This window comes from Hypanus sabinus, chromosome 17 (assembly GCF_030144855.1).
Source record: "Hypanus sabinus isolate sHypSab1 chromosome 17, sHypSab1.hap1, whole genome shotgun sequence".
Taxonomy (NCBI): Eukaryota; Metazoa; Chordata; class Chondrichthyes; order Myliobatiformes; family Dasyatidae; genus Hypanus; species Hypanus sabinus.
In genome coordinates, this window is record NC_082722.1 from 8,214,674 (window position 1) to 8,234,611 (window position 19,938).

Sequence of the window (19,938 nt, forward strand, 5' to 3'; positions counted from 1 at the left end):
TGCAGCCACCTTGCGGGCTGCTGTCAGCACACCCTTGGGTGTGTTGGTTGTTAATGCAAACAACGTATTTCACTGTATATTTTGATATACGGTATTGTGCAAAAGTCTTAGGCCTAGGGGCGACTTGAGTAGCAGCAATATTCTCAATAGATATAATTAAATATTCCTGTTTCAGCTTGATACAGATAAAAAGCTCAACTGCTTCCAAGGAGAGTACAGTCAACAAAGATGACTTAATGCGTTTAAACCAACTATGGCTGCTTAAAGCCGATGAAAACAACCCCGATTGTGGTCAGAAGTGCTCACGGAGAACACCTCGGAAGAACCGCGGGTGTAGATCGGGGTTACAAGTGTGTTTAAGGAAACAGGGTTTTAAACTTTCTGTACCAACTATCTTGCTGGCGAATGTGCATTCTCTGGTGAATAAAATCGATGATCTCACAGCCAGGGTGATGAATCAGAGGGACATTAGGACCGTGTGTGTCCTGTGTTTCACGGAATCCTGGTTAACCCCTTCCATACCGGATGCAGCAATTCAGATCAACGGGTTTACCATCAGGATAGATCTATAGAGTCTCTCAAAAGCAGAGGTGGAGGAGTATGCCTCATGATCAACTCTTCCTGGTGCATAAATATATCAGTGCTGTCCCGATTCTGCTCACCAGACCTGGAAAATCCAGCAGTAAAGTGCCGTCCTTTTTACCTACCATGGGGCCATTTCTCTGGTGTCATTTTGGTAGCAGTATACATTTCACCTCAGGCCAAAGTCAAGCAGGCGTTCGATGATCTGAGCAATGGGATCAACATGCATGAAACAGCACACCCTAATGCCTTCACCATCATTTTGAGAGATTTTAACCAGGTCAGTATGAAAAAAAATCACTAAGCAACTACCATCAACAGGTCACTTGCAATACCAGAGGAAACAACACACTGGACCATTGCTACCCCACCATCAAGAATGCCTACCGTGCTATTCCACGCTCTCACTTCGGGAAGTCTGATCACTTGGCTGTACTTCTACTCCCCGAGTACAGGCAGAGACTGAAGACTGCAGCACCAGCAGTGAGGACCAAGAAGGTCTGGACAAGGGAAGCACAGGAGCACCTACAGGACTGCCTTGAATCGGTGGACTAGACTGCCTTTAGGGATTCATCTTTGAACCTCGATGAGTATGCAGCAGTTATTACCGACTTCATTAAAACCTTTGTGAATGAGTGTGTGCCCACAAAGACTTATTGTATATTCCCAAACTAAAAGCCGTCGATGAACCAGGAGGTACGACGTCTGCTGAAGGCTAGATCTGTGGCATTCAAGTCTGGCAATCCAGGCCTGTACCAGAAAAACAGGTATGATTTGCGGAGGGCTATTTTGAGGGTGAAGAGACAATTTCAAATGAGGTTGGAGGCAATATCTGATCCACGGCAACTCTGGCAGGGTCTGCAAAACATTACTTCCTACAAAGCGAAACCCAATAGCATGAATGGCAGCGATGCTTCACTACCAGATGGACTCAACACCTTCTACGCACGTTTTGGAAGTGAGAACATAACTACAGCTGTGAAGATCCCTGCTGCACCTGATGACCCTGTGTCCTCTGTCTCAGAGGCTGATGTTAGACTGTCTTTAAAGAGAGTGAACCCTCGCAAGGTGGAAGGTCCCGATGGAGTACCTGGTAAGGCTCTTAAATCCTGTGCCGACCAGCTAGTGGGAGTATTCAAGGATATTTTCAAACTCTCACTGCTTGGGCAGAAGTTCCCACTTGCTTCGAAAAGGCAACAATTATACCAGTGCCTAAGAAGAATAATGTGAGCTGCCTTAATGACTGTCACCCAGTAGCACTCACATTGACAGTGATGAAATGCTTTGAGAGGTTGGTCATGACTAGACTGAACTCCTGCCTTAGCGTGGACCTGGACTCATTGCAATTTGTCAATCGTCACAATAAGTCAACAGCAGACGCAATCTCACTGGCTCTCCACATGGCTTAAGACCACCTGGACAACAGAAATACCTACGTCAGGATGCTGTTCATCGACTATAGTTCAGCATTTAACACCATCATTCCCACAATCCTGATTGAGAAGTTTCAGAACCTGGGCCTCCCTCTGCAATTGGATCCTCAGCTTCCTAACCGGCAGACCAGTCTGTGCAGATTGGTGATAACATCTCCTCCTTGCTGATGATCAACACTGGTGCACCCCAGGGGTGTGTGCTTAGCCCACTGCTCTACTCTCTCTATACCCATGACTGTGTGGCTGGGCATAGCTCACATACCATCTATAAATTTGTTGACAATATAACCATTGTTGGTAGAATCTTAGGTGGTGATGAGAGGGCATACAGGAGTGAGATATGCCAACTAGTGGAGTGGTGCCATAGCAACAACCTGGCACTCAATGTCAGTAAGACAAAAGAGCTGATTGTGGACTTCAGGAAGGGTAAGATGAAAGAACACATACCAATCCTCATAGAGGGATCAGAAATGGAGAGAGTGAGCAGTTTCAAATTCCTGGGTGTCAAGATATCTGAGGATCTAACCTGGTCCCGACATATCGATGTAGTTATAAAGAAGACAAGACAGTGGCTATACTTCATTAGGAGTTTGAAGAGATTTGGTATGTCAACAAATACATTCAAATACCGTGACAAGCTGCATCACTGCCTGGAATGAAGGAGCTACTGCACAGGACCGAAAGAAGCTGCAGAAGGTTGTAAATCTAGTCAGCTCCATCTTGGGTACTAGCCTACAAAGTACCCAGGACATCTTCAGGGAGTGGTGTCTCAGAAAGGTATTGTCCACTATTAAGGACTTCCAGCATCCAGGGCAAGCCCTTTTCTCATTGTTAGCCAGGTGGGAGGTCTAGAAGCCTGAAGGCACACACCCAGCAATTCAGGAACAGCTTCTTCCCCTTTGCCACCTGATTCCTAAAAGGACATTGAATCTTTGGACACCACCTCACTTTTTCAAGGCACAAATCCATGGTTTCTTGAGACTAACGGATGCCTATGCACATTTTTAAAAATCTATTCAATATACGTATTCTGTAATTGATTTATTACTATTATTTTTATTTTATTTTTTTCTCTCTGCCAGATTATGCATTGCATTGAACTGCTGCTATTAAGTTAACAAATTTCACATCACATACTGGTGATAATAAACCTGATTCTGATTCATATATATAGCGAGGGTGCCTAAGACTTTTATAAGTCTATGTCAATGTGGAATGGAGGACAAGGTTGTAAATCTGGTGGGAGCAAAGGGTATTGGGAATGGCAAAGATGGAGGTCCACAGGAGGGGTGTGGGACGGGTGACAGAGAAGTGCCAGAGGCGGAAGTGGCACGTAGGCAGATACACCCAGCCCTGAGACACCAGGCAAGGTCACCTGATTCCAAACAACTGGTTTAATTGATCATTATAGAATGTCATTCTGGTAGTTCTTGCTCTCTCCCCCTCCTCTTCCCTTTTCCCAACCATAACTCCCCTCTCCCTGCCCCTTCCCCACTCAATCCACAATGGAAACCCACATATAACAGAGTCAGGTTTATCATTCCTCACATATAACATGAAATTTGTTTGCAGCAGCATTACTGCAGGCCTGTGCAAAAGTTTTAAGCACCTTGCTATATTTATGTGCCTAAATCTTTTGCATTATACTGTTCACATCAAATCTTGCATCCGGTGATTTAACAAGGGTGGAAATGATATAAGGAGTTATAGAAGTACCAAGAAAGTGATTGAAATTCCCAGTGGAGATATCTGAAGAATATTAAAGAAAGCAATGGAACAGGTTAACCAGGTAAAAATACAAGTCACAGAAGACAACAAGGAACATAAATAATTGCAAGAATTTTGTCAGAGGAAAGGTGGTTCTGAATGAGGTTAAATAAAATACAAATACTAAATGGATTATTTAGTCAAAATGATCAAATTTCCTGTTGGGATTGGGCCTGAGTTAGGGGCAGGACAAAGTTATCTGCACGGTTGGTTTATTATTATTGTCATGCATACTGAGATACAGTAAAATGTTTTTGTTCTGTGTGTCATCGAGACAGACTGTGCTGTCCAGACAGATTGTGCTATCCAGACAGATTGTGCCGCCCAGACAGATTGTGCTATCCAGACAGATTGTGCCGCCCAGACAGATTGTGCTATCCAGACAGATTGTGCCGCCCAGACAGATTGTGCTATCCAGACAGATTGTGCCGCCCAGACAGATTGTGCTGTCCAGACAGATTGTGCTGTCCAGACAGATTGTGCTGTCCAGACAGATTGTGCCGCCCAGACAGATTGTGCTGTCCAGACAGATTGTGCTATCCAGACAGATTGTGCTGCCCAGACAGATTGTGCTGTCCAGACAGATTGTGCTGTCCAGACAGATTGTGCTATCCAGACAGATTGTGCTGCCCAGACAGATTGTGCTGTCCAGACAGATTGTGCTGCCCAGACAGATAGTGCCGTCCAGACAGATAGTGCCGTCCAGACAGATTGTGCTATCCAGACAGATTGTTCTGTTTATCAGTACACTGAGGCAGTCAGAGTAAACAGAATGTGGATGTTAGTTCAAGAGTCTGATAACAGCGCATTGAAGCTGTCTTTGAGCCTGGTGCTATGTGCCCTCTGGCTTTTGTATTTTCTGGGGTGTGAAGGGGCCCTTGTTAATGTTGGGTACATTCCTGAGACAGGTGAAAGTGTAGACAGCAGTCGGTGGAGTTAGTGTGATGGACAAGGCTGTGTTTGAAACTTTCACCTCTATCCCATGTGAGTAGCCAAATATAGATCACAGCACCTGACTTACATGTACCTTTACTCTCCTTACATCCCCCACCAGCACTAACTATTTATGACAGCTTTGCCAACAGATCTTTCCCAGCAACGGGGTGACAGAGTAGCTAGTGCAATGCTTCACGCACACCAGCGGGAAGATCATGATCAACTCCTCCCAATGTCCAGTCAGAGTCTGTACGTTCTCCACGTGACCACACTCCAAAGACGCACGGGTTAGGCTTAGTAAGTTGTGGGCAGTGGAAGCATGGCGAGCCTTGTGGGTTGTCCCCAGCTCAGCTGACGCATTTCTCTGTGTGTTTCAATGTACACGTGGGCAAGTAAAGCTGATAAAACAGAAAAGGATTTGGGAATGAGTTGTGCCGTTCTCACCAGTCGGAGCTTTGCGCTGTTTCTCCATCCGCTCCAAGCTGTCCAGTAAGCCGTCGATGTGATACTTTATCTGGGTGAGTTCCTTCTTTATTGTCTGTAGATCATCGGCTTTCACTGAAAGACCAAACAGACAGTCATGACCATGAGCAGTTATCTTCACAGTAAATGGGCATTATTTTATACCATATCCCTGCTCTATTTTTATATAATTCTTTACTCTTTATAATTGTTGTTTTTTTAGTTCCATATTGCACCCTGACCAACAGACCACAGCAAGTTCCTAATACATGTAAATATACATGGTGAATAAAGTTGATCCTTTTGCCTCCCGACTGCCACTGAGAAGGAAATATTAACCTTCTCTGGGCAAAAGCATTTCCAGCAGGGTAATTACACATTCACATGAGAAGACGCTTGCCCATGGGTCTCACCACACAACAATAATGGCCACTAAATTCTTAGTCAGGAAGTGAAAGAGGAGACTCAATTAAGTAGAAATATTTGGTTTATTTTAAAACGTGGGAGGTGAGAATAAATTGCATGCTTTCCACATGTATGAGACTACCAAAGTGGTAAAAGAATAATATTCATCCATTTTTTCTTGTGGGAAGTAGACTTGCAGGGCAGCTGACACCCATAAAATCTTCCTTAACAATGCTGTAAACAGTAAGGGTCACAGCCTGAAATGTCAGCTCTTTATTCCCCTTCATAGACGCTGCCTGGGCTGCTGAGTTCCTCCAGTATTTTGTGTGTGTTGCTCTGGATTTCCAGCATCTGCAGAACGTTTTGTAATACTATTTGTTAACATCCGAACAATATCTGAAGAGATAAAGGGACTGTGACACAAATCCTGAAAGGTATGCTTCAAAACAACCTTAAATAACATGGTAAATGGATGGTGCATGTGAAAGAAGAATCTACTTCTGTCAGTCAGAGCTCTGACCCAATCCTAGTTTAGGAACATATCATGCGCACATAGAAAAGGACAGAATTAATTTCACAAGTACCTTCTCACTGGCTATACTAAAATCAATTGGGGCACAGTCTGTGGACCCTGCTCAAAGCATTGACCGCACTGGGATAGGGTCTTGTAAACTTTATAACTCAGTGCACTGACACCTAATGGAATGGGGTCCTGTGGTCTTCAGTGCACTGACACCTAATGGAATGGGGTCCTGTGGTCTTCAGTGCACTGACACCTACTCGGATAGAGTGCTGTAAACCCTCTACACAAGGCACTAACATCTACTGGTATAGGGTCTGTGACCGAGATATGGACCCCTTTCAGGGTCTAACTTCTGGCTTGCTTTTGAAGAGACACTGCTCTTTGTCAGCTTAGATAACAGGTGATGGGTGGCCCGGTGTGAACTCTATTTAATTCCCTCCACACCCACTGCCTCACCCACCTTCTATAGGCAGGGCAGAGCATGGAGACCTGCTGAGAAACTTTCTAACCCTCCCTCATCTTGGAAGCTTTCGTCAAACACCTTTCCCCATCCAGTGGCCCCACCATTCACGCCATGCTCTCTTCTTGCTGCTGCCATCCGGAAGCAGGTACAGCAACTTTATGTCCCACACCAACAGGTTCAGGAAGTTATTACCCTTCATCCATCATGGATAACTTCACTCACATCAAATTGATTCTACAACTCATGTTCTCAGTATTATTTATTTGTTTGTCTATTCATTTATTTATTTATATTTGCACAGCGTATCTTCTTTTGCACATTGGCTGTTAGATTCTGTTGTATTTCTTTGTTCTACTGTGAATGCCTGCAGGAAAATAAATCTTAACGTAGTATACAATGACACATACTGTATGTACTTTGAAAATGAATTTACTTTGAACTTTTGAACAGAGTACTCGTAACTGACTGAGTGCAACCTTTGATGAACGGTGTACCCTCCATCAGCAACTGAAGAGTGACTAGGTACCTGGTGTTCCTCCTGGGCAAAGCGAAGCCACTGATGAAGTTTCATGGTCAATGGCAGGCACTTGCCGAAAGAACCAAGAGCTCAATAACATTATAAAGGAGTGTACAGTTCTGTATTTCACCATGCTGCTGACTCCGTGTTGCTCGGAGATTTCCTTCAACTCCAATTAATGATGCACTAGAGTGATTTAATTCAAGCTGGCAGGATGCTGGGTGTCCAATCTGATATGTTGCAACATTGAAATCTCGGGTTAAAGCTAAACAGATGGGTTCCTTCCTGCCCCTGCTTTCATTGGGCTCCGATCCAGGAGATAAAATTAACGGCCATTGAAATAAATTGCATTCCATTTCCCAGGAATGAGAAAACAGCTTGAAGTGGAGGTTCACATGAAACTTTCAATTAAAACCTGCTTGGTTCAAAACCTGTAACATCTTACACTTCTGATGAAAGCTAGTTTTGGACAGAGCAGAGGTGGACCAGATTCAGGACGGTAGCGTAGTGGTTAGCATTGTGCTTTACAGTGCCAGCTATAAGACTGGTGTTCAATTCCCGCCACTGCCTGTTGGAGTTTGTACGTTATTCACATGACCCTCCAGATGTTCTGCCTTCCTCCCACATCTCAAAGACATGTGGGTTAGGGTCAGTAAGTTAGGGGCATGCTATGTTGATGCTGGAAGCAAGGCAACATTTGTGGGTTGCTCAGCCCAATCCTTGCTGATTTGAATGCAAACAATGCATTTCACTGTCTGTTTCGACGTACTGTACCTGCGACAAGTAAAACTAATCTTTTATCTTTAGGGAGTCCTGCTGTCTTGTAGGCTCAGTCCCGATATCTGGAGTTCTCTGCGCAGAGTTTACACTTCCTCTCTGTGAGTGCGTGTGTTCCCCCGGATTCTCTGATTCCCCCACACCCCACATTCACGTGGGTTAATTTTCCACAGTAAATTATCCCAGTGCAGGATTGTGCTTGGAGAATCAGGTCATTGATGGATGGGGAATGGAATTGATGGGATTGCTCTGAGACCTGTCAGAAACACAATGCTCTGAATGACCTCCTGCTATGTTACAAGAAAATATAAGAAGTTATCTGGTGCTGCCAGAGTGGGTAAGTGTCCCCAGGATTTTCCGTCTACTTAGAAGTGGGTTCCCTTGATCTCATGTATGAGGTTAGTGAAGGATCATGTGTGTGAGATGGGGATAGTCTTTTTCCCAGGGTTGGGGCATCAAAAACATGCTTAAAGACACAAAGACATAACCCTAGGGCAAGAGGGGAAGGATTTAATAGAAGGGTGGTTCATATATGAACGGGCTGTCAGAGTAAGGTAAACAAACATCATCTAAAAGAAACATACTTGGACAGGTACATGGACAGGATAGATTTAGGGGGATATTGGGCAAACATTGACAAACGGGATAGGCTTAGACCGATATCCTGAGGCTGTGCCCTCTTGTCCTAGACTCTCCCATCATGAGAAACATGCTTTCTACATCAACTCTGTCTCAATCTTTCAACATTGGAAAGGTTGGGGGGGGGGGACGTCACGCAATGACGTAGGATCGAGACGTGGAAATCCAGCTCTCCCGTAAAAAACCAGTAAAATAATGTTTAAGTGAAGAAAAGTTAGTAAATACTTTTTAAAAATTACTTATAAACTACTCAGGATTGTCTTAATATATGTCTCCTAAACAGAAGCAGAAGAAAACTACTACTTTGAAGACAACACAAGTTGGAAAAGAATCAAGGCCGGCCACCATGAAAGAGCCTCGGGCTCAAGTGCATTTTACCTCAGGCGATACAGAACAGGAAACTGCGGCAACATCAACCGTCTCCAAAGAAAAGAGCAACAGGGATTGTACTGGCATGAAGGAAGGGGCATGCACAAACACGAGCAACCCAAACTACAAATCCCAGCTATGATCAGAACTGAAAGTGAAAGTGAATATGAGGTGGAATCAGGTTCTCTGGATAAATCAGACGAAGATGAAGAGACAAACAAAGAAGAGCAACAGGAAGAGGTTGGAGGTGATATTGGAGACATAAAAAATCTTTGGTACAAATAATGCATGAATTAAAAGCATTAAAAGTAATAAAAAAGATATTAAAATATGAAGATTATGTTTGATAAAATGATGAAAAGACAGGACAAAATTACAAGAAAATTAAAAACTTGGAAGAAATAACAGGAGACACTATTGATAGAGTGAATAAAATGGAAGATAATACTTCTGCCTGGACATCAGAAAGAAAACGATTGTTGGAAAAAGTGCATGTACTTGAAAATTTTAAAAGACAAGATAATATTAAGATTGTTGGACTTAAAGAAGGTATAGAGGGAGAGGATCCAATAATTTTTTTTCAAAAATGGATTCCGGAAATTTTGGAAATGGAAGAAGGAACCCAGTTAATTGAAATTGAAAGGGCTCACAGAGCCTTAAGATCAAGACCTCAAGTTGATCAAAATCCACGATCAATCTTGATAAAATGCTTAAGATATCAAGATGAAGAAAAGATCCTGAAGGCAGCTGCCCAATGTGCCAGAAAGGGAAATGGGCCATTGATGATAGAAGGGAAAACAGTTCTTTTCTATCCTGATATAAGTTATGACCTTCTGAAGAGAAAGAAGGAGTTTAACCCAGTGAAGGAAAAGGGTTATAAATTTATATTGCACCACCCGGCAACCCTGATCATTTTTTTGGATGACGGAAAAAGATGATCTTTTACTGATTATCGGGATGCGGAAGAACTTGTACAAGAACTCCCAAATATTCGCTAACCACAGCCAAAGATTTAAAAGTGAAACAGGTTAAAGATGAAAACAGGGACAGTGAATGGAACTGATGGATGTTTAAGGACAGAAGGATATTTAAATATATTCTTAATTATATGATGCAGGGGGAGAAAGGTAAAAATTTGAGAAATATTAATGGAGAGTAGTGATATTATTTTTTCTTCTCTTATATATACTTTATGTTATGGGGGAGCTGGGGGAACTTCGGATCAATTGCTACAGGATTCACGTGTGTAATCATGGTGATTGCCATGACCCGCACAACAGAGAGGGGTAATGTTGTGTTTTTTCTTTATTCACAACATTAGTAGGGGGGTATTTTGTTTTTTTTCTTTATAATCTATTTTTCTTTAATCTTTCTTTCTTTGCCTGGACAATCGGGGGTGGGGGGAGACACAGAGCAACACGGAGAATTTTAAAAAGATTCCCCAAGGTACTACAAAAGTTGAAAAGTTAGGTATTACTATAGACTGGAGTAACCCTGTTAAAAATAATGACTAATTTACTGAATTTTTTAAGTTTTAATGTTAATAGGCTTAATGGACCAGTGAAAAGAAAAAGAATTTTAACATACATTAAGAAAATGAAAATAGATACAGCTTTTAGCTGCATTCCATTTGAAAAAATTACTTATAATTTAAGAGATAAATATGAAATATTTCTGAAAATTTGGCGCCCTTATTTACAAAAGATAGGATTAAATATATAGGTGCTCCAAAGATAAAATTATTGGTTATTTGGGGAAATAAATAAATAAGTATATATTAAAGCTATTATGAACTCTGTGGAGCATGTGGAGATCCAGGCATTCTTCCTTTCGTTCTTTTTTCTCTCTTTCTACAGGGATATGTTAGGGGGAGGGTTTAAGGGGAGGGGGGAAGGGTTGATAATTTTTTTTCCTTCTGTAACCATTTGAAAATTCAATAAAAAAATTTTTTAAACATTGGAAAGGTTTCAATGAGATATCCTCCCCCATCCTTTTAATTTTCAGCAAGTACAGGCCCAGACCCATCAAATGTTCCTCATTCTCAGAATCATCCTTGTGAACTCCCTCTGGACCCTCTCCAATGCCAGCACATCTCTTCTTAGTAAGGAGCCCAAAACTATTCACAATACTCAAGGTGAGGCCTCACCAGTGCCTCATAAAGCCTCAGTATCACATCCCTGCTCTTGTATTCTAGACCTCTTAAAGTGAATGGTAAAATTGCACTTGCCTTCCTCATCCAATTATCGCTCAGCATCGACTGTAATGAAGTCCGTTGAGAGGTTGTTTATGGCTGGAATTAACATTTGTCCAGGCAAGGACCTAGACCCGTAGCAAGTTGCTACCACCGCACTAGGTCTACAGAAGATGCAGTTTCACTGGCTCTCTACAAGGCCTTGGACCGCCTCGGTAACAGTTATAGCTACATCAGGCTGCTGTTTATTGATTACAGCTCAGCGTACAACACCATTATAACCTCAGTTCTAATCACCAAGCTCCAAAATGTGGCCCGCTGTACCTCTGTCTGCAACTGGATCCTTGACTTCCTCATCAGGAGACCAGAGTCAGTGAGGACCCACAGTAACATCTCCTCCTCGCTGACAATCAACACTGGTGCACCCCAAGGATGCATGTTTAGCCTACTGCTCTACTCTGTCTACACCAAGGCACCATTCAAGTGTCATCTATAAATGTGCCGCTGACACAACTGTTATTAGCAGAATCTCAGATGATGACGAGGCATACCAGAGTGAGATAGATCACTGGTGTCATCAAGGGGTCAACAATGGAAAGGATGAACTGGATGTGAGCACCTCCGAACAATATGTTAATGCAACTATGAAAAAGGCATGCCAGGAGTTATATTCCATGAGGAGCTTCAGGAGATTTAGTATGTCACCAAATACTCCAGCAACTTTCTACAGGGGTATTATGGAGATCACTCTGACTGGTATGGAGATGCCAAAACACAGGAGTGTAAGAGCCTCAGAGGGTTAGCTCCACCATGGGCACCAGCCCCCACACCACTGAGGACACCTTCAAAAGGCAATACCTCAAAAAGGTGGCATCTATTATTGTCCTTCAATACTCGGGACATGCTCTCTTCACGTTACTACTGTTACGGAAGAGATACAGGACCCTGAGGGCACACACTTTCAAAACAGCTTCTTCCCCTCTGTCATCAGATTTCTGAAAGGTAAATGAACCCATGAACACCATTTGTTATCTTTCTGCACTACTTATTTTGTCAGATTGCAACATTTTTGAATGTTTATACTGCTACTGCAGAACAGCTCATTTCATTACATACGGCAGTGATAATATACTGTACACGTTTCTGGTTTTGACTTTGGGCTTTGCGGTGCATCTCATGGAGAATTTATCCTGCCACTGTGGGCTGACAGTGGAAAGTGTATGCTTACAAGGCTGTAGGAAAGTTTTAAAGGAGCTATGCATTCTACAACTGAATATCCCAGTGATAAAATACACCCGTAGAATGCAGAATTGTTGTGGGTGACCCAGTGGAGGGACGTCAGGAACATTTACTCACTCTTCATGCTACCTATGCCTGATTGCAGTTCTTATCTCTGAACATCTCCATGGTGCCCAGCTGGAGGCTGGGGAAGGAATGAGAAATCAGAGTTCCTGCTTGGGGTAAATGATCGACTGCAGCAGTGAATGGCTTCACTCAGCAGTGCAAGATTCAGTAGAAGAAGGCAATATAAACATATCTCTAGTGTTACAGCGGGTACCGCCAGCTTGTCACTTTGCAGTCAGAATTGCTGCCCACTCCTACGTCAACACGTGCTTCCGACAGGGTCAGGTTAGGATGGGTGCAATCACATTAGATTTTCCTCAATCAGGAAGTCCAGGCGTCTGGGCTTGGGATATTTCCCCAGCGCGCTGTGTGGCAGGGAGAGCTGGGCCAAGTTTATGGGGTCTTGGACTGCAAACAGACCTCAAGGCATCCATTTTGTGGAGATGCCAGTCCCTCAGGGACACCCTGGAAACTCGAGGAATTCAGAACCAGAATCAGGTTTATTATAATTGACATAGATTGTGAAATTTGCTGTTTTATGGCAGCACACAGAGCAATACATAAAATATACTATCATTGCAGTAAAAAGCTATATATAAAAACAGGTAGTGTTCATGGGCCATTCAGAAATCTGTTGATAGAGGGGAAGAAACATCCTAAAATTCCTGATGAAGGGTTTCGGAAACGTCGTCACTACCTCCTTCCATAGATGCTGTCTGGCCTGCTGAGTTCTGCCTGCATTTTGTGTTTTTATTTATTTCCAGCATCTGCAGATTCACTTGTGTTGCCCTAAAACATCGCATGTGTCTTCAGGCTCCTGAATCTCCCCCCTCATGGCAGTAATGAGAAGAGGGCATGTCTTGGATAGTGGTAGTCCTTGATGATGAATGTTACCATTTGCAGGCATATATTTTGATGTTAATTCTCGATGCTGTGGTGGCAAATGTCCACGATGCAGCTGGCTGAGTTTGCAATCCTCTTCATTGATGGTGAAGTTAGAATGGTCTCCATGTTACATCTGTAGAAATGTGCTAGTCTTTGGAGACATACCAAATCTCCTCAAACTCCCAATGAAATGTAGCCACTGGCATGCCTTCTTTGTAATTGCATCAATGTGTTGACACCCAGGAACGTTAAATTTCTCACCCTCTCCACTGCTGATGCCTCGATGAGGACTGGTGTTGAGTTCCCTTGACTTTCTCTTTCACAATCAATTTCTTGTTCATATTGATGTTATTGCAACATCACTCAGCCAGTACGCCTTCTCATCACCACCTGAGATTCTGCCAACTACAGTTGTGCCATTGCTGATGCCATTTGAGCTGTGCCTAGTCACACGGTCAAGGTTGTACAGACAGTCGGTTAAGCAGGCATCCCTGAGGTGTGCCTTTCTGGTCGCAGCTGCCCGGGGCTTTAGACAAACGTGTTCATCACATCTGCCTTGGACAATTTCCCTTACTCCCTATAAAATTATTGGATAGGAAAATACAGTTATCTGGGAGGGGAGGGGAAGATAGGTTTTCCCAAGGTCAGCACAGGGAAAAGTTTCTGTCACAATTTAGGAAGGAAGTGCAAAATGGCCCCGTGCTGGTCTGTGGCTGGACCAGCCTCAGGTAACTCTGTTTTCCCCTAGCAGCTGTAGAAGATCCACTTCTACAACTCACACAGTCAACAGCAGAGATTTTCCTTTAAGTTCCCATTTCCCATTTATCTCAAACACCACTGTGCATAATGGGTTAAATATTAGTTTATTTTAAAGCAGCTAAGTAAGAAAAAGCTGACTTTTCCCTATTTTGCTACGCACTATTAATTTTGTATAATTGCGTTTCATAATAGACTTCTGTAAAAAAATACAAGCATGAAAGCGAACATCTAATGAACGCACCATCTGCTTTCTCTGCAAGTGCACAGGAGCTTCTAATTAAACCTCTTAAATTCCCATTTCAATTATGCAGCCTGAGTAAATCTGAAGTGCCATGGTTTCGGCTCCACGGTACTGATTGAACAAGGAAGGAAGCAGGCACTTGTGATTTTAATGGCTCTGTGTGGTTTTGGCTTGGATCATCAGATGGGGTGCTCAGTTTAAGAACAAGGCTCTGAATTAATCTCTCTTCCAAGGAGTGGGCGTCTCACTGCAAGACTTGGGTCTGTTCTTTCAATAATGTTTAGAAAGCTGAGAGCTGAACTTATTAGAACAGACAAGATTGGCAGGATTCTTAGCAGCGGGGAGGAAGAGGTTTTGGGGCCCACGTCCATAGATCCCTCAAGATTGTTGCACAAGTTGCTGCGGTTGATTAGAAGGCGAATGGTGTGTTAGTTGTTAGTTGGGGGATTGAGTTCAAGAGCCGTGAGGTAAGGTTGCAGCTCTATCAGGCTGGTTAGAAGTACACTTGGAATATTGTGCATAGCTTTGGTCACCCCATTGTAGGAAGAATATGGAAGCTTTAAGAGAAGGCGCATCAGAGATTTATCAGGATGCTGCCTGGATTAGAGGACATGCCTTACGAGGATGGGTTGAGTGAGCTAGGGGTTTTCTCTTTGGAGCAAAGGAGGATGAGACATGACTTGATAGAGGTGTACAAAATGATAAGCAGCAATGGATAGAGTGGACACTAGCACCTTTTTTCCAGGGTGGTAATAGCTAATATCAGATGATAATATCAGGTGGTAAGCTGAGTGGGGGAAAGTTAAAGGGAGATGTCAAAGGTCAGTTTTTTACACAGAGAGGGGTAAGCATCTGGAATGCATTTCTGGGGCTGGTGGTAGAGAATGACACAATAGACTCTTAAATAGGCGTGTGGATATAAGAAAAATGGAGGTTTATGGGTTGTGGAGGAGAGAAGGGTTTGATTAATTATAGAGTAGGTTAAAAGGTTGGTGCAACAATGTGGACCAGAGGGCTTATACTTGTCTGTGTTCTATTTGGCATCACGAAAGGGTAGATGCCAAGACACTTCCACTGTTCGGAGATCACAAGCACACGGAGAGGCTGGTCATTTAGAATGGAGGCTCAGAGGAATTTTTTCTTAAAGAGTGTGGTGAATCTCTGGAAGTATCTGCCCCCAAGACCTGTAAAGGTTAGATCACTGGAGGTGTTTAAAGTGGAAGCAGACATGTTTTTGAAATACTGTGGAAGGGTTTGAGGGTTATGGGGAACTAACGCAGAGGATAAACTGAAGCCTCTGTAGATCATCCGTGATCATATTGAAGAGAGGGATCAAGCTGCCTACTCCTGTTTGTCTTTTCTGGTAATGCATTCAGGATGTTGTAGCATTTGATACAGTTATGAGGGGCATTGATAAGGAGAATTGTCACAGTCATTTTTCCCAAGGGAGGAGAGTTTAAAAGGAAGAGAATTACAATGAGAGGGGAAAGACTGAAAAAGGGAACGAAGGGGAACATCTTCACGCAGAGGATGGTGTATACATGGGGTGAGCTGTCAGAGAGAGTGGTTGAGCCTGGTACAATAACACTTAAAAGGAAGTTGGACAGGTATATGGATAGGAAAGGTTTACAGAGCTCTCAAGTAAATGTGATGAGCATGGGTGGGTACCTTGGCTGGCATGGACAAGTTGGGCTGAAAGACCTTTATCCCTGCTGCATAAATCTTACTCTATGACTCTTTTGGCACACATTAAATCCCACCAACCCCACTGTCTTATGTCTGTAGTTTGTTTACAAACCAAGTCTCAGTCTGACTCCTTCTGGGAGTGAATTGGCAGAGGGAAGAAACTCGCAGGTCTTCATCTTAGAAGTAGGGGAAAGCCACAGCAGGGGCAAAGGACCTTGGGAAGAGTGGGGGAAACTCACATGACCTTACATCACCAATTAGAATCCACCATCAATCACTTGATATGTCCAACCCTGCATTACATAGCCATTGGAAAAGAGGATGTGTGACAAGTTAAAGGATTAAGACACTAAAGATCTGTTAAGTTCAAGTGGAGTACAAGTCATCTGAGGCCAGTCAGAGTTGATCAGGGACGTTAAAGGCCATCCTGTTCAGAGCCAACTCCTGCACAGTAAGTTTCTCCTGTCCTGTCAACATGTCGGCCTTAGAAGAGCTACAGGAAGCGGTAGTGGGGGGGGGGGGGGGGTTTACATACCCTGACTAGAGACAATTTGCTCAAAGTTTGTGATTTTCTTGGCATATCAGGCGAGTGAAGAACAGCTGTTGAAGGAAAGTCCTGCATATCACTAGTGACTCATGCAATGAAATTTCTTGAAAGAGAAGAAGTGGCAGAGTTAGACGATAGCGGCAGGTCGGAACTGTTGCGGCTGAAAGAGAAAATTGCAGACTTGACCAAGGGTACAGATAACGGAGCAGCCCCAGCTGGGGAAGGTGAGCAGCTCACCCCTGTTAATGCTGCTGTTAGTGAGCCCCAGTAGCAGTCTCGAACCACCGTGAGCCCACAAGTCAGCAGGCGGCCCTCCGTCAGTGCTCAGCCGCAGCAGCCAAGCCCATGCTGGCACAAAGATTTCAAAATCTCTGGCCAAATAGGCGAACCAGGCCAAAAGGATAAACTGACATTCTCCAGCTTTGCTCAGCAGATTGTAAATGGACTGAACAGAGGTTATCCTGAAATAGAAATAGAAGATGCGGTAGTTCGAGCTATTTCTCCAGGCTCACAGTTAAGCAGCTATTTGGAAGGAAGACCAAGCCCGACTCTCCCCACACTCCGACACATCTTGCGCTCCCACTTCCAAGAAAAAAGCGCCACAGAGCTTTACGAGCAGCTAGCTTCTGAAGCACAGAACCGCAGAGAAACCCCTCAGAGTGTCCTCATGCGGGTTCTAGATTTGAGGCAGAAAGTGCTGCCTACTTCCCAAGAGTCAGAATCAGGGCTTGGGTATGATCCAGCTTTAGTCCAGCGCATGTGCTTACACACATTACTTACTGGTCTCCAGAATGACAGTATCAGTATAGACATGCAGCCTCTCCTCCTCGATACTGAGACCTCCGATGAGCTTTTGTTAGAGGGGTTAAACATCGCCTGTGCTAATGAGGCCAAAAGAAGAAACAAAAAGAAGTTTTAACACCTCACAGTCAGCAACAAGTGTAAGCGTAGTGCAGTCAGGGGATCGGCCACCTGCTAAGTGCCGGGTGAAGGAAGACAAAACACAGGTTTCCCCTGGACTGTTAACGGAGATACAAGAGCTTAAGACAAGTGTAGCTTCTTTAAAAGGTCTCAGTGCAGAGATAGCTCAGATTAAAGAGACTCTACAACAGACGAGGTTTCAGCAACAGCCCTGTGCCCCACCTGCAGTCAGGCCAGATAGAGACCCTCAGCCACCTGCTTCACCGCAGCAGTATTGCAACGGCTACAGTCAGCCTCAAGCACCTGCTCCAATGCAGCCTCATTACAGACCTAATCAGTACACTAACCGCTCTGACCATGCTCCACGGAGATGTTATGTCTGCCAGCAGACGGGAGCTAATGGACGCTGTCTACACTGCTACCGATGTGGAAGTGGAGAACTTTTTCAAGCCAACTGCAAAATTAGAGCAATCAGACCGTCGAGAGAGGCTCCGCTAAACAGGGAATGGTTACCACCATGGGACGGGTGTTAACCGTGACCAGCAAAGAGTCCCAGAAACATGCAGATTGACTTAGCTGACAAACGGAAACAATGGTCATCGTGTGAAGAGAAGGTTGGCCACCCCCACAAAGTCACCTCGCTAGTTGGCAGGCAGTGTATTGTCGAGTGTTACCCGGATGGCCACCAACTGCCAGCTTTATGGGACGCGGGCTCCCAGGTGTCAATAATCGATGAAAGGTGGAACGAGGAATACTTGCCAACCACAAAGCTGAGAGATGTCTCGGAGATCCTTGACCCATGTGATGATTTGACATTGACTGCTGCAAAGGGAACTGAAATGCCATACTTGGGATGGATTGAAATGACTTTCCGGCCAGCCTCTGAACCTGACCAAGCGAAAAAACTGACCATTCCAGTGCTTGTAATGAAAGGCTGGTACCTGTCTCATCCCATCATTGGCTTCAATGTTATTCAGCACATCCTGACCAAGACCGAGAAGACTGAACAGTCCAGCACGGTGAGGAAAGCTTTTTTCCCAGGTCTCAAAGGAAACAAGGTGAGAGCTTTTATCCAGGCTGCTAGTGTGGAGCAAGAAGATGAGTATGCAGTGAGGTTGCAGTCTCAAAACACAGTAGTATTCAAGTTAACTGTCGTGTAGCTGCACAGCCTTTTAGAGAGGCTTGTATCGCTGCCGTCATACAAGCTGTTGAGGTACAGAAAGACTCCCCTGCAACTTGGTCACTCACAGCTGTATCCACGTCAGCCTCAGCTGAAAATGAGCCAGCCACTGCGTCAATCAGCCCCATACCAAAAGAACAGTTAAGAGTAGCACAAACATCAGACCCCATCATCTGTCCGGTGTTAGAGAGTAAACTGTCAGGTTCCAAGCTGAGAGCTGAGAGCATTCAGTCCAAGGACAAAATGCCTGTTCAGAGACTGGGACAAATTGACAACAGACGATGATGGCATTCTACACAGAACACTGCCCGCAAGCAATTAGTCTTGCCAGAAAGCTACAAAGGGAAGGTGTTGGAAGAACTGCACAATCACATGGGACACCAGGGCGCTGATCGCACAGTGCGTGACTGCTTCTTCTGGCCAGATATGCAGTCAGACGTAGAGCACTAGGTGACCAAAGCCTGCACTTGTCTAAAACAGAGAAGCCCTGCCACGATACCAGGGCCCCCTTGACAAATATTGTGACAACACAGCCATTTGAATTGACTTCCTCCATCTCGACCGATGCAAAGGTGGATATGAGCACATCCTTGTTATTGTCGATCATTTCACACGTTTTGCTCAGGCAAACGCAACAACATCAAAGTCGGGGAAAACGGCTGCAAATCTCATCTTCAATGACTGTGCCCTGAAGTTTGGCTTCCCCTCTCGCATCTGCCACGACCAAGGAGGAGAGTTCGAGAATCAGTTGTTCAGTCAGAAACTCAGCGGAGTGGCGGGGTCCAGACAACGCCCTCTCACCCGATGGGGAACGGTCGAGTGGACATTGTTGCGAGTGCTAAGGACACTGATGGAGACACAGAAATCAAACTGGAGGGAGTCCCTGAACAGACTGGTGTGTGCCTATGACTGCACACGCTGCGAAGTGACAGGCTACTCACCGTTTTACCTCCTGTCCGGGAGATCAGCCAGGCTGCCAGTTGACATGCTCTTTGGACTGCACACAGAGCCAGGTTCCAGTGGTCAGCGAAATTATGTTGAAATATTGAAACAAGGTATGGAGGAAGCATACGCCATGGTAAACCAAAGGGTTGCCGGAAGGAGTAAGAGGTACTATGACACAAAGTAAGGAGTTCAGTGCTACAACCCAGTGAGCGTGTCCTGACACCCAGAGGAGGACCAGGTAAACTCCGGAACTATCCACACAGTAGTGAGACCAATGGGGTCAGAGCTGCCGATTTATGAACTGAGACCAGAAAGGGGTGAGGGATGCTCCAGAGTCCTGCACAGAAACTTGCTAATGTCCTGTGA

The 19,938-nt window shown here is 44.3% G+C and overlaps 1 protein-coding gene across 2 annotated transcripts in view; it reads right to left on the bottom strand.

The window, feature by feature from the left end:
* The window catches only part of LOC132406679 (RNA-binding Raly-like protein), a 1,147,695-nt gene that overhangs the window by 60,049 nt on the left and 1,067,708 nt on the right, over nucleotides 1-19,938 (bottom strand). For both annotated transcript variants that reach the window (XM_059992524.1, XM_059992523.1), the window contains exon 7: nucleotides 5,163-5,276. In XM_059992524.1, the coding sequence (XP_059848507.1) occupies nucleotides 5,163-5,276 (114 nt within the window). The remainder of the gene's footprint in view (nucleotides 1-5,162; nucleotides 5,277-19,938) is intronic.